General features: G+C 33.5%; 1 protein-coding gene across 1 annotated transcript in view; it reads right to left on the reverse strand.

The window, feature by feature from the left end:
• The window catches only part of LOC108972330 (sodium/potassium/calcium exchanger Nckx30C-like), a 36,095-nt gene extending 24,833 nt beyond the window's left edge, over positions 1 to 11,262 (reverse strand). The window contains exons 1-2 of the mRNA XM_018938868.1: positions 11,235 to 11,262; positions 10,649 to 10,830 (exon numbers count right to left, since the gene is read on the reverse strand). Of these exons, the coding sequence (XP_018794413.1) occupies positions 10,649 to 10,830; positions 11,235 to 11,262 (210 nt within the window). The remainder of the gene's footprint in view (positions 1 to 10,648; positions 10,831 to 11,234) is intronic.
• Between the last annotated feature and the right edge of the window lie 1,387 nt (positions 11,263 to 12,649).

Below are 12,649 nucleotides of genomic sequence, written 5' to 3' on the forward strand. Positions count from 1 at the left end.
TTGCTGTCCATTGCGAACGCCCTTGTCGGTGTAAAGTTGAACTCAAAAGAGGCTTGTGGAAAGTGGCTGTCCGAGTTCTTCGCAAGTAAGGAGGRGGGCTTCTACGGTTTACGGGCGGTATTGGGAAGTTGCCGTCTAGATGGAAACAGATAATCGAACGAAACGGCACTTTTTATAAAGCGTTGAATAAAGAGAAAAAACAACGTAATTTTTTTAAAAGTCTCATCAACTAATATGTCTGATAAATTTAACATTTCGACGTGAAAATATATTGGAGATTTTCCGTATTTATGAAAATAGTTAGAGGAGATGAAAGTTCTTGCGATAAATAAAACAATCTGTAGTACTTCTTAAATAATTTTGAGATACATATATAAGACGTAAGTGTTCTCTTGTGTTTTTATACTTATTTCCATAGTCACACATAGTCTTTGCAAAAACCATCTTTAAAATATATAAATGTGAATTGTGAAATGTACTGTCTTAAATTAATAGTCTAAGTGGTAGCAGAACTAAAATAAAATCATTTATTTCAAAAACACTAATTTTTGAACGAAAAAAAAACGAACATCTAAATGCAAAACATTTCTTAAAAAATATTTAAAGTTGAAACTATAGCAAGTACGTACATACATAGAAAAAATGCTTATTTATATTCAATATGGTACATTTTTGAAATATAATTTCCAAAATAAATTTAGAAAATTCAAAAAAAAAAAAAAAAATTAGTTCTTGGCACAAGCCCTCTGTTGGTGTAATTGTGTTTAGCCTCCTAATGTCATATTCTTCATATAACTATGTACTTGTGCATGAAATTAAAATGGTTTTTATGACTTTAAGTTGCGTTSTGTGCATGTGTTTTTTGCTGTGTGCATTCTGTTTTAGGTACTCCTCCGCGCCCTCGCTCCGATCTGACTGCACACATCCAAGCTAATTAACGTTATAATCGTCCTGYTGACTTAATGTGCAAAGAGATTAAAGTACACTCGTGTGCCTCAGTGCACATATACACATACACGAAATTTGTTACAATCAGCGCATATGTTGCAACTGCAAACTTGCCACAAGTGTGCCACCACGATAAAATAACACATTTGCTGTTGATAAGCAAGAGCAGAGTGGCARCTATATTTAGAGTAAGAGGTAGGTAAAGGGGGCCAGAGATCACGCCTCACATTTGCCGCGTKCTAATTTTATGCTGATGGCGTAATTAACGAAATTGTGGCAGCTGAGTTGTGAGCGTTCTCACTTGAGTTGGTTTTCATTAACTGCCACGAGATATTTATATAGCCATAGTTATAAGGGACTATATACACTTTTATGCACACATATATACTCAGACATATTTATATGTTAATATAACCACTCCTCAATCAAGTGGACTAAAATATTAAATGTTACATGTGCAAGTGTGAAAATTGGCAACGTGGCATTTGGTATTGAATGCTAAGCAGTTTGCTTTATTGAGGTTACATTTTGGTAAATGTCATTAAAAGTTATCAATTTAGTCCACAAGGAGTGAGTAACTAAGTAATCGTCAACTAGCTAAATAAAATTTGAAGAATTCTCAATATGATACTTAATCGGTAAAGAAAAAAATCGTTAAGAAATCTTCCTTAATATATTAACATATGTTTCAACCTTATTTAAACCGAATCTAATATGCCTAAGCGCTTCCTTCAGCTTTGGAAACAAAATCTTCTGGCTGGGACTGAGCATGGAGAGTAAAACGTGGGAAACTAGACAGTTTATATATCTATTGAGCTCTTGTTTTCATATCAACAATATAATTTAATAATACTTGATGGATTTTAGTCTGTTTGTTGCAATTTCACTTAGAAATGTTCTAAGATTGCTTTCCTTTTTTGCAATTTTGACTGAGATCGAAAAGAGTTTCTAGAAAGAATCCGTCTTAAGAGTCAGATTAGATTCTCAGCGATTTCCCTTCGACTAAGAACTCCTACTTATTGTAAAGACAGGTATTGGATACTGCTCTGCATACTATAGTATCATGACTTGAAGAAGTCAAGAATAAAAAATCCACTGTTGGGTCCTTCCCTGAYATTGAGAGAGTTTTAAAAACGTCCTAGGGAAAGCAGTCGCATCTGCTCTGGACGGTCTTGGGGTGGAATCAAATCCCAAATACCTCATTTTAAGCCTTCGGTGGTGGCAGAGTTATTGAAACGGAATAGGGCAATACACGTGCTCGACGGAATGTAAGTAAGGCAACCTCACAAGATGGAGTTCTCTCTCCTCTTCGGAGAAACCTCGCGGTTAACGACTTGCTTAAAAAACTTGATGATAGAGGCTGCCGGGTGATTGCACTTTTGGTCAAATGAAAGTTCCTGAGTACCGTGTTTAAGTTGACGTAGGGTTTTCTCAGCGTCGTAACAAAATGGGCAGTCGAAAGAGATCTATGCATCAACCCAGAGAATATGAGTTCCTAAACGAACACGTGTCTGAACAGTGGGAAATCCTTACACTTTGACTTTATACCGGATCACTTGGAACATTGAGTCGGAAAACTGAACTTTGGCGCCTTTCTCTGGCCATATATCGCCGTGAGGGTATTGGGTGGTATGACGCCGTTGGAAGAAAGGGACAGGGAGCTTCTTTTTGGATTGATCATGGTTTTCGTGGAAGATTTTTGGAGATTTTACTGTTAGGAGCTCTTTATCAATTCTAGCTTAAGTCTTCCTGACTATTTCAGTGTTTTCCATTAAGGTGGAAGTAGATTCACTACTTCGCAGAGCTGGTTTCCTTCAGAGAAGTGACCATCCACTCAGATAGCAGAGCTGCGATACCAGCCCTGAACTCATTAACCTAACCTCGCTATCTATAGCATCGAGTATAATGGAGCGGGTCAGCTCCCGTGTCCTCTTGTGTTCTAGCACTAGATAGCTGGGCTTCGCGGGAGCTTGGCCAGCGCTGTGCCACCATCAGTACATGCGCTGTCACAAAATCTTTTATGTCCCAAGATCGATCGCATGAGATCTTGTAATCTTGTTGCCCTCAGTAAGGCTAGCCTCTTCCTAGTTGTGGGGCTTTTGTTGGGCAATTCTCCTATTGGTGTACATGCTGTAAAACTTAGAATATTACTTATCTGCAGAAGCTGTGTGGAAGAAGATGAGTTTAGAACCAGCAATACTTGGCTGTMCCGCGWTTGGGAGATCAAGACTTAAACGCTTAGAAGCGTATACTTTTAGGCATTCCACCGAACTGATGGGAATGGAAATTAAACGCCTGTGCAAATTTGTTTTGGTTAGTGGTAAAAGTTAGTAAAAGTTGTTTAGTTCTATAAGTTCGAAATCGAGATCTCTCTAGATAAACCATCTAATCTAACCTAAGCAGACAAACTAAGTAAGAGAGTTAACAGTTTTGTTTCCATATATAATAGGTTTTTTAAGGCTTGACTATCTAAACTAAAGTACTTAAGAGACAGTGACACAGGAGTTTTTATTTCAGATATTTCATATTGAACTATCAATAGCTTGAATTAAAATTATCTTAGCCCTTAATTCTATAATTTATTATAATATTAACCTCTTTCGGATAGGTTCGAAGTTTAGTACTGTAACTTGCCTGAGCAACTAAGGGATAAACAGAATATTGCTTTGATATAATAATATTAGAAGCTAAAAAGAAGCTGGTTCACTTGAATAATCAACATTTTAAACTAAGCAGCAGCGCATGCGCGGAGCAGATGCTTGAGTTTAAGCTTTATGCAATGTCAAATGTAGGCGTATTTGTATGGATCCGTATATGCTCGTCTCAAATCTATTATAAATGCTTATGTTTGTATGTTTTGTGGTAATGTATATAATGTGTTAATTRTTGTTTCCTTTTTGCCTATATAATTGTTCAAACTGAAGGAGTATAATGAACTAAATTTATATCTAAGCGAAAGTTACCTTAAAGCTATGGAAGTATAATACCTGAATGTTTTTTGGTTTTGCTTAAATTAAAATGTATTTTTGAAATAAACTTAAAAGTTGTTAAATTATCGAGCACCCACACACAGTAATACATACATAAAAGAACACCTGTATTACATACAATACATTAAATGGTTACGTAATCAACACGGGAGTGGACATCATTGCTGAATAAAGAGATAGTGAGAGACACAGAGAAAGAGTGAGAGAGAGGTATGCGTTTTTGTTTGAGAGTGTGTTAGTGGATTGCTCGAATTTCTATAGAWATTACAAATACGGTGCTAAATCGAGATGAAGAAAGAGAATCAGAAATATTTTTCACTGGAATTAGATTTAGAACTAGAGAGTGTTSAGTTATGAAGATTTTTTATGAGCAAAAATCTAATGACTCGGACTTCAAAGAAATWTATCTGAAGGAAATTTCTTTTAAACTAAAATGAAAAAATTATGAATACAAAAGACATATCTAATAAAAAATTATGGAGTATAGCCAAATCATCATATGTAGGTAGGGAACATAGTTAATATTTGGATGATATTAAAAAAAATATTTTTGTTCCAGAAGGCAGTTTCGTGTTTGAGTAGTTGGAGTGTGTTATTGAAAAGGTAATAAGTTATGCCTATTTTCTAAGTTTTTCGAAGAAAGAAATATGTATTAACATACTTCGAAGCTATTGGGGTCTCATYAGATCTCGATTAAAGGTCGAAGACCATATCCTTTACTTTTTAGGAAAATTATGAGTGTTATGTATATCAGAAGATAATGGAGTAGTTTTGCAGTTAACCCAAGAATAAGTTAGCCGATAACGAAGATCCTTAATTATATCTTTAATTATTGTTCCATTGTTTCCAAATTCCGAAAATTGGTTGGAAAGTTAATGTCCTTGTGTGCGCTTCTAGTAAATTTTATTTATTTGAAATTCATACAAAAATAAGTTTTTGTAATCAAGGTTTATGTCCGAAGCAGCGTTTTCATACATTAGTTTATGAAGACAACTTCACGCGAAAGTCATTGAGCTTTGGTGGAAGTTTATGGTAAAGATGCTCTACACAATGCTGCACGAACGAGCCAAAAGTGGTTTGCATGATTTGAAATTGGTGGTTTTGTTTTGAAAGACGAAGATCGATATTAGCGAACAAAATTTGATGATGGGGGGGCTTTCAGTTAGCCTGTCTCTTATACACATCTAGATGTGTATAAGAGACTTAGCGAACAAAATTTGATGATGGGGGGGCTTTCAGTTAGCTTGAGATTTCAAAGACTCAAGCAGCCATTTCAAAACGTTAAGAAGAAGCCGGATTCTAGCCGGATTCTAGCCGGATATCAAACTGAAGCAGTCACTTGCCGAAAAACCCTCGGATTGTTCGACTAGACACGAGGCAATAATTTTCCATCATGACAATACTGCACATCAGTTGCAAGACCGGTTCGAAACTATTTAGAAAAGAACGGCTGAGAAGTTTTGTTTTTTCCGTCTTTTAGAAGGCTTTTAATTAAGATGCACTGAAGTGAACTCTTTGTACATAAAATTTAATTATTACAAGTATTGCAATTTTCTGCGATATTGAGCTTTACAGCCCTCAGGTCCTGCTCAATACATTTTTTTTTTTTTAAATCTTTTTGTGTTCTCTGTGAGAGGTCAATTTCCAAGTTTTTTTTAATTAGTAACCTCTTTGTGATAGTTAGAGGTTATTATTGTTATTGTACTGGCGACTTCCGCACTTTATGGTTAGTCTCTTTTCAAAATGATCTTAGTAGTAGTCTGAGACCCACGCCTTTTCGGAGAGGTTGTCTAAAGTCCAATATGTTTCCAATGAGAAAATATATTAACTGCAGCAAAGGCTAGTTTCAGACCCATTGTAGGGTACCTTAAGGTCAAAAATAATAATGGAGACTAAGTAGCAGTACAAGACCAAAGCTGTTTGGTTGAGGTTTGAATTCAGAAAATATGCTGAGTGAAGCAATCGCTCGTAGTAGTAATGTAGTACATATCTATTGTGATTTATTTCGCGGTCAAAACACAAGTTTGATGACATAAGAATTTCAGCTGCAAATTCTAATGATTTGAATTCTGTAACGACATTTTAGTAGATATTGAGACAAATTTCAGTGTTTAGGGTAACCACTAACTATGTTTGGGTAATATTTTTCGTATGAGATTTATAAGAAAAATAATATTTTGAAGACTTAGTGAAGAAATTAAATTTTTTTTRAGAACATGGTGAGTTGATTATAAGAAGACTTGTCTGAAATTAGCAAAAATCTCTCGAAATAAAATAATGATGAGTGAATTRTGAAAATATATCAAATTCTCAAAATCTTCGACTAATCAAAATTTATTTATTTATACGTTTGTGTACTAGTATTTGACATTCATGCTTTTCTATGGTTCTTATGTTAGGCTTTGGACAAGTGACTCGCACTGCTTTAGCGGTGTTCTGCAATTTCAATTTCGAATATGTATGTATGTGTAAGAGAGTACGGTGGTGCTCAGCTTGCAAGTTCCAAGCGCCCGTAGTCTGTGTGTGAGTGTGAGGTGTGCGTGTATTGGTTATGTTTTGGTTAAAAAATTGGTTATGTTTTAGTTAAGCATTGGTTATGCTTTGGTTATGTGTATTAGTTATGCATTTCAAATACTTTCTGTTCGTACTTCATTTTACTAGCAGCGCTTGCATAACGAAAATTTCAAATACAAARTTTTTCAACTCGCACAAAAGTTGTAGTGACATACATGTGTACGTATTTGTGAGCGCGTGTGTATTCGTGTGTGAGTGTGGGTGTGATGTGTGTGAAAAGAAAAATTAAATACACGCACACATAAAAACAACGAACCTAGAGTTATTACAAATGTTGCTAGAATAAAATAAACGAGCACATACCAAATTCATATGTGCTTTTTTATCATCAAACTACAGCAAATTGAWTTTCACACTATTTTTTAATAACTGTTTTTTTATTACGTCTTATTTTTGATAAACTAACCGACTTGCTAGTAAAAAAATGCTTTCCATTCGCAATTTGAAAAAAAGTTTCTCTTTTTTTTCATTTTACTAACAAATTGTTTTCAACAAATGCATTTGACGCATGAAACTAAACATACATTTAAAACAGACAGCAAAAAACAAAATCACTTGTGAAATAGAGAAATCAAAACACGCTTATGGAGCATTTTAAATAGACTAGCGGTGGAAAATAAATTTGTATGTTGAGTTAATAGATGCAGCGGATAGTGTGTGACTTTACGTATGCGCGTCTAATTACCTAAGAAGATGGGAGACAAAATTTTATGCTTTTATGTAAATACTTAGTTTTTATGCAATAAATGATGAAATTGTTAGCCTTATTTGTTTAATTCAAATACGCAATAGTTTTAGAAATGTTTTTTTTTTTTTTTGAGAAATAACGTGTATTCATAAGATATATTACGTTTATAGCATACTTTTGAGAGTGGAGAGAAGAAATTTGCTGTTTTCATAATGCATAGGACGTTTATAGCATACTTTTTGGGAGCGGCGAAAAAAATTTGCCGTTTAAAAGTTTTTACCAAAATTATATTTTTGAAACTATATCATACTATTAAGCGCAGCACATGAAACGAAGGYATTTCTGTACAAAGTGTTTTGTTCTGTTAAATGTAGCATACTTTTTGGCGACTATAGTACTTCCTAAAACGTAGCTTTAAACTACATTATAGTAAATAATGCAGTAAAAGTTCAATGGAGGACATTAACTATAAATATGTATTTTTTATATTATTATTAGGTGCAGTATTTGAAGCGAAGACATTTTCGTACAAAATCTTTTGTTCTTTTAAAACTAGCTTACATTTTAGTGAGCATAGTGCTTCATTCATCGTACATTTTTTTGAAACAATTARTTCGGTAAATTTTAAATGCAAACTTCCTTTTAATATAGCATACTTTTATGCGGAGTCCATGATATGTTGCTCCGTGAGAGATCAGTTTTCAAGTTTTTTCAATTTCCTGTCTTATTTGTGGTAATAATAGACTTTTACAAGTATTATTTTTTTTTGTTGACATAATTAATTTTCGTTTCAGAAAATCACAAATACAATAAATTGTTAAGCAAACCAAATTCTGACTCAAAAAGTTATTGCATACATTTTGGCGAAAAAAAATTATACGTTTCATATTTCTTGCACTGATCTTTTGCCRAAATTTCTTTCAAGAAATTTCTTATTTTCACTCAGTACAATATTGCTACAAATCTCTGATTAAGAAGCCTCGCAGAGTGAGGGATGTATACTGTATAAAATCCACCGAAAATTTTAATTAAAATTTAATAAATTGAGGGTAGTTTTTCAATGAGAACCTTAGCAGATTGACCGATAGATACGGTATAAAATCAGCCGGAATTTCATTAATATATATAAGTATATCTTAGAGATTGACAGATGAAGTCATTGGMACTTGGTCGAAATTTGTTGAACAGGTTCTGAGTTAAGGGACTTCGCCTATTGGGATGTCCGCTGTACAGATTTGATCCAGGCTCCTATGAAACCCTTTCCTCTTGGGCATAAAATTTAATGTTTCTGGCGTATGTATTTATTGGTTGGCAAAAATCCCCCTCTGGTAGCAGTGTGTTCCTGTTACAATCGAATAAGATATGGTTTTTATCTGGGGATTCGTAGATTTTCAATAGTAAAGCATTCAGATGGGGAGTTTTACTATGGTTGGGGGTACAGAAAGAGGTGGATCGAAGTGAAATTCGACTCGWATCGAGGATCAACATAGCGGGCCCAGTTTGGAACGGAGCTTACGTGTACCTAGCGCTCTCCATAATAATCGGAAGGCATTGTCAAGCAGACATACTTTAAAGAAGTTCGGATCTCCTGTAAAAAGACGAAGGGAACAAGTTGTTCCCGGAAGAGGTCATCGTKTGTAACGAGCTCGAAAATCACCAACGCAAAATACAGCAACGAGGTTTCGTCCAGGAGTAAAGCTTAGACTAGCAAAGGAATTGAAACTCAGAATAGCTTCACTAAGACAACTATACCAGCGGCAGCCGGAACTAAATCCTCTACCTTAAGCATTGCTGCTAAGGCAAAGRTGCCAAAAGTGTTGCTGCTTTTAGTGATTCTGTCAGGAAAAGGGGTATTTTTAAGGTCGACGTTGCAGCGAAATTAAGGTATGCGGAGAATCGATCAGCTGTATAACTGCTGAAAAGGGTGCAACTGCAAAAGAATAATGAGCTAAGGAAGCAGTTCTAGAATCCAATGATGATATTGAGACCAGACTGAGGTCTGAATAGGCTAATCGTCAACAGACCGAAAACGCTCTCAAAATCGAAAAAACTTTATGGAAGGGGACTAATCAATTTGGAGGAGAAAAAGGAATTAAAGATCTATATAATTCAAGAGAAGAAAAGTAGCGCCACTGAGCAGATATTGCTGTCTCGTGACGTACTTTAACATCGAGAATTCCTCGAAGTGCTGTAGACTAGAGACTGCACCCATGAGAGGAGCAACATTTARTCATCAGCGTAGAGCGAATTTACGTTTCAAATTAAGTTATAATGTAAAAAATAGTCCAAAATCTAGAAAGTCTTATAAGAAATTCCGCCTAAAAGTGTACTGGATATTTAAAAACTGCACTTTATCCGTGCAGCGGCATTTTCGAGTGTTATAAAAACTGTTTATTATATTGTTTTGCCTATTTTTCGCAGTTGTGGGTTAAAAAATACTAAAAGCTAATTTTTTATAATAAAAGTTGCCCAAAAGTATGCTTCCAAATATTTAAAAACTGTTTTATGTTATCGATGCAGTGATTTTTCAAGTGGTATTAAATTTTTTTATACTATTTGTTGCATATTCTTCGGCGCAAATATTTAAAAACTGTTTAATTTTATCGATGCAGTGACTTTTTCAAGTGGTATTAAATTTTTTTTATACTATTTGTTGCATATTCTTCGGCGCTGTATAAAAATATAAAGAAATTGCTTTTGAAACAAGTGCCACCTGAAAGTATGCTTCATATTGCAGCATTTTGAAGTAAAATTAAACTATTTAATACCATTTGTTATATATTCTTTGGCGCTGCATAAAAATGTTGAAAAGCAAATGCTTTTCAAATAAATGCCGCCTGAATGTAGACTTTATATTAATTAAWATAGTTTTCTTTTCATCCTTGCAACAACAAATAAAACTATTTAATAATATTTGTTGCATACTCCTTGGATCTGTATAACAACATTAAAAAATAATAGCTTTTGAAACAATTTCTACCTAAAAGTATGCTTTATATTATTTAAAATAGTTTTATTTTCATCGTTGCAGCAACATTATGAAGTAAAATAAAACTATTTAATAWTATTTCTTGCATATTCCTTGAAKTTTTACAAAAATATTAAAAAACCAATTGTTTTTAAAACAAATGCCGCCTAAAAGTATGCTGTTCAATACTAAAAATTTTAAATTGCTTGGTTTTCAATATTTAAATACAGCAATTTTTTACCGTTTTTGCTGCAATATTTTTCCAACACTGCCCAAAAGTATGCGAACTTTTTTAATTATACGCAATACTAACTAAAAGTATGCCTACTATATACTGTAGCAGCTTCAATACATTACTGAACAATTTACTCTTCTTCTTTACTAAATACACACATACATTTAATAATAATAAACATATAATTATCTATAAAGCATAATGTTGTTGTAAATTGACATTGGAACAAAACAATTGCCACTTACCGAATCCAGTGTCGTGTCAATGTTGCCATTGGGTCGATCGGCCAATGTGGTCTCTTTCAAATTGATCTTGACATGATTGGCAGCCGATGTGGTGGCGCCGCCGCGTTGCGGTTTCGTTGCATCGAGCAATACCTTGAGCGAGGCGATCGCATGCAGTTGGGTCGCCTTCTCGTCCACCTTGCCTGGAACATCATCTTTGTCATTGTCATTGTGTGCATTTGATTTGGTTTAGAGTTTATTTATTTTTTTTTATTGATTTATTTTTCGGTTAATTGTTGTGTGCAATTTTTTTTTTTTTTGATTTGCAAATTAGTTTTTGTGATTTTGATTTGTGTTGTTTATTTTATTAGAATTTATTTTTTTTGGCAATTTAATTCGTGTTGCAAAAATAAGTTGCAAAATTTTATTTTGAGCAAATTCAATAAAAAAAATTTGAAGTATCAAATATTTTTTTTTTGGTTTGGAATTGCAATTGCGTGATTGGCATATGAGCATATTAGCATTGGCATTAGCATATTAATTTAGCGCATTGCATTGAATTTGGTTTTCAGATGCATATTGGTTTTGTTTTTGTACGAAAATTTACGTTTATGATGCGTTTCAATACGATGCATTTTTTTGTATGCGATTTTGCAATAGACGTTTGTTTGGTGGTTGTTTGTGTAAACGATTTTTTTTGAGTTTGAAAATTTTTTCAAATATTTTTTTTGTAATTTTGCAAATTTTGATTTCGTTACGTTTTCGTTTGATTAACGATTCGATTCGATTGCGTACGATTTATTTTGTGTAAACGCAAAAATCCAAGTTGAAATTAATTTAAAAAAGAAGAAAAAAAGAAAAAAATTTATCGATTAAAAATCGAAAAACGAATTGAATGCAATTTAATTGATTAGTTTTTTTTTACAAATTTACAATATTGTTGTTGTTTTTATTTATTACAATAATTTTTTTGTTTTAACAATTTATCATACAATTGAATTTAGTGAATATATATAAATATAACGTACAATAGTTTCACTATTTAAACAATTACTCAATCGATTAATCATTGAATTAATTAACGAGCAAATAATTTTGAAACAGAAAAAGTTGGTTTGATAGACTTTCATTGTTTCAAACAATTAATTCATTCAATAATTTTGTGTTTGTTTACTAATCAGTTGGAGGACAGAGATAGCGTTAGATAGAGAGAGAGAGAGAGAGTTATGTATACAGTTTGTGAGTGAAAGCGTGTGTGAAAGAGAGAGGGTAACAGTTACTAACACAGGCAGCTAGCAGAAGAGTTATATTACGTTAAACTTAACCTAAATTTAATATACATTATTGTTATTGTTGCTAAATGAACCGAACTGACTAATTACAAGTAACAACTGGTATGCTATCAAKCAAGAGTAACGAAGAGAGAATGAATATTTCAGGTATGACTAAAGTAAACTAATAGAAGTTGCTGAGCTAAACTAGTAGATTTGCGGAGCACTAAAGGAAAAACGTTGATATAGAGTGAGAGTGCTAGAGTAGTCGCAAAGCACATTATAACGCTAAAGGGGAGGGAGAACAGTTTGTTGACGTCGTGTGCAACACTTTACGAAAGTTAAAATACATATATGAGATATATTTAGATATTTTATACAAAATTTCAGGCAACTAGCTCGGAAAAAGCAAGCAAAATACTATTACAGTCTAAAGGGTGAGAGATAGAGAGAGAGAGGGARARRGCGAGAGAAAACKAAGGAGTCTAGCTCTCTGTGGATATTTGAATTGTGCGCTAAACGCAAGTATAGGTGGAAGTTGGCAACTGCGAGTGGATAATGTGTTCTAGTTAAAAGAGAGAGAGAGAGAGAAAATAAGAGAACGCTCTGCCAATTACAGTATTGTCAATTAYGCAAAGTCTAATTAAATTTCTAAAGCATTTTAGTAACGAATAATGCATTTAGGATTTGAAAATATTTTTTGTCAACAAAAATTTTATAAATTTAAAAAATTCAAAAGAAATTTTTTTGG

This window comes from Bactrocera latifrons, unplaced genomic scaffold (assembly GCF_001853355.1).
Source record: "Bactrocera latifrons isolate USDA-ARS-PBARC rearing strain unplaced genomic scaffold, ASM185335v1 scaffold_393, whole genome shotgun sequence".
NCBI classification, from domain to species: Eukaryota; Metazoa; Arthropoda; class Insecta; order Diptera; family Tephritidae; genus Bactrocera; species Bactrocera latifrons.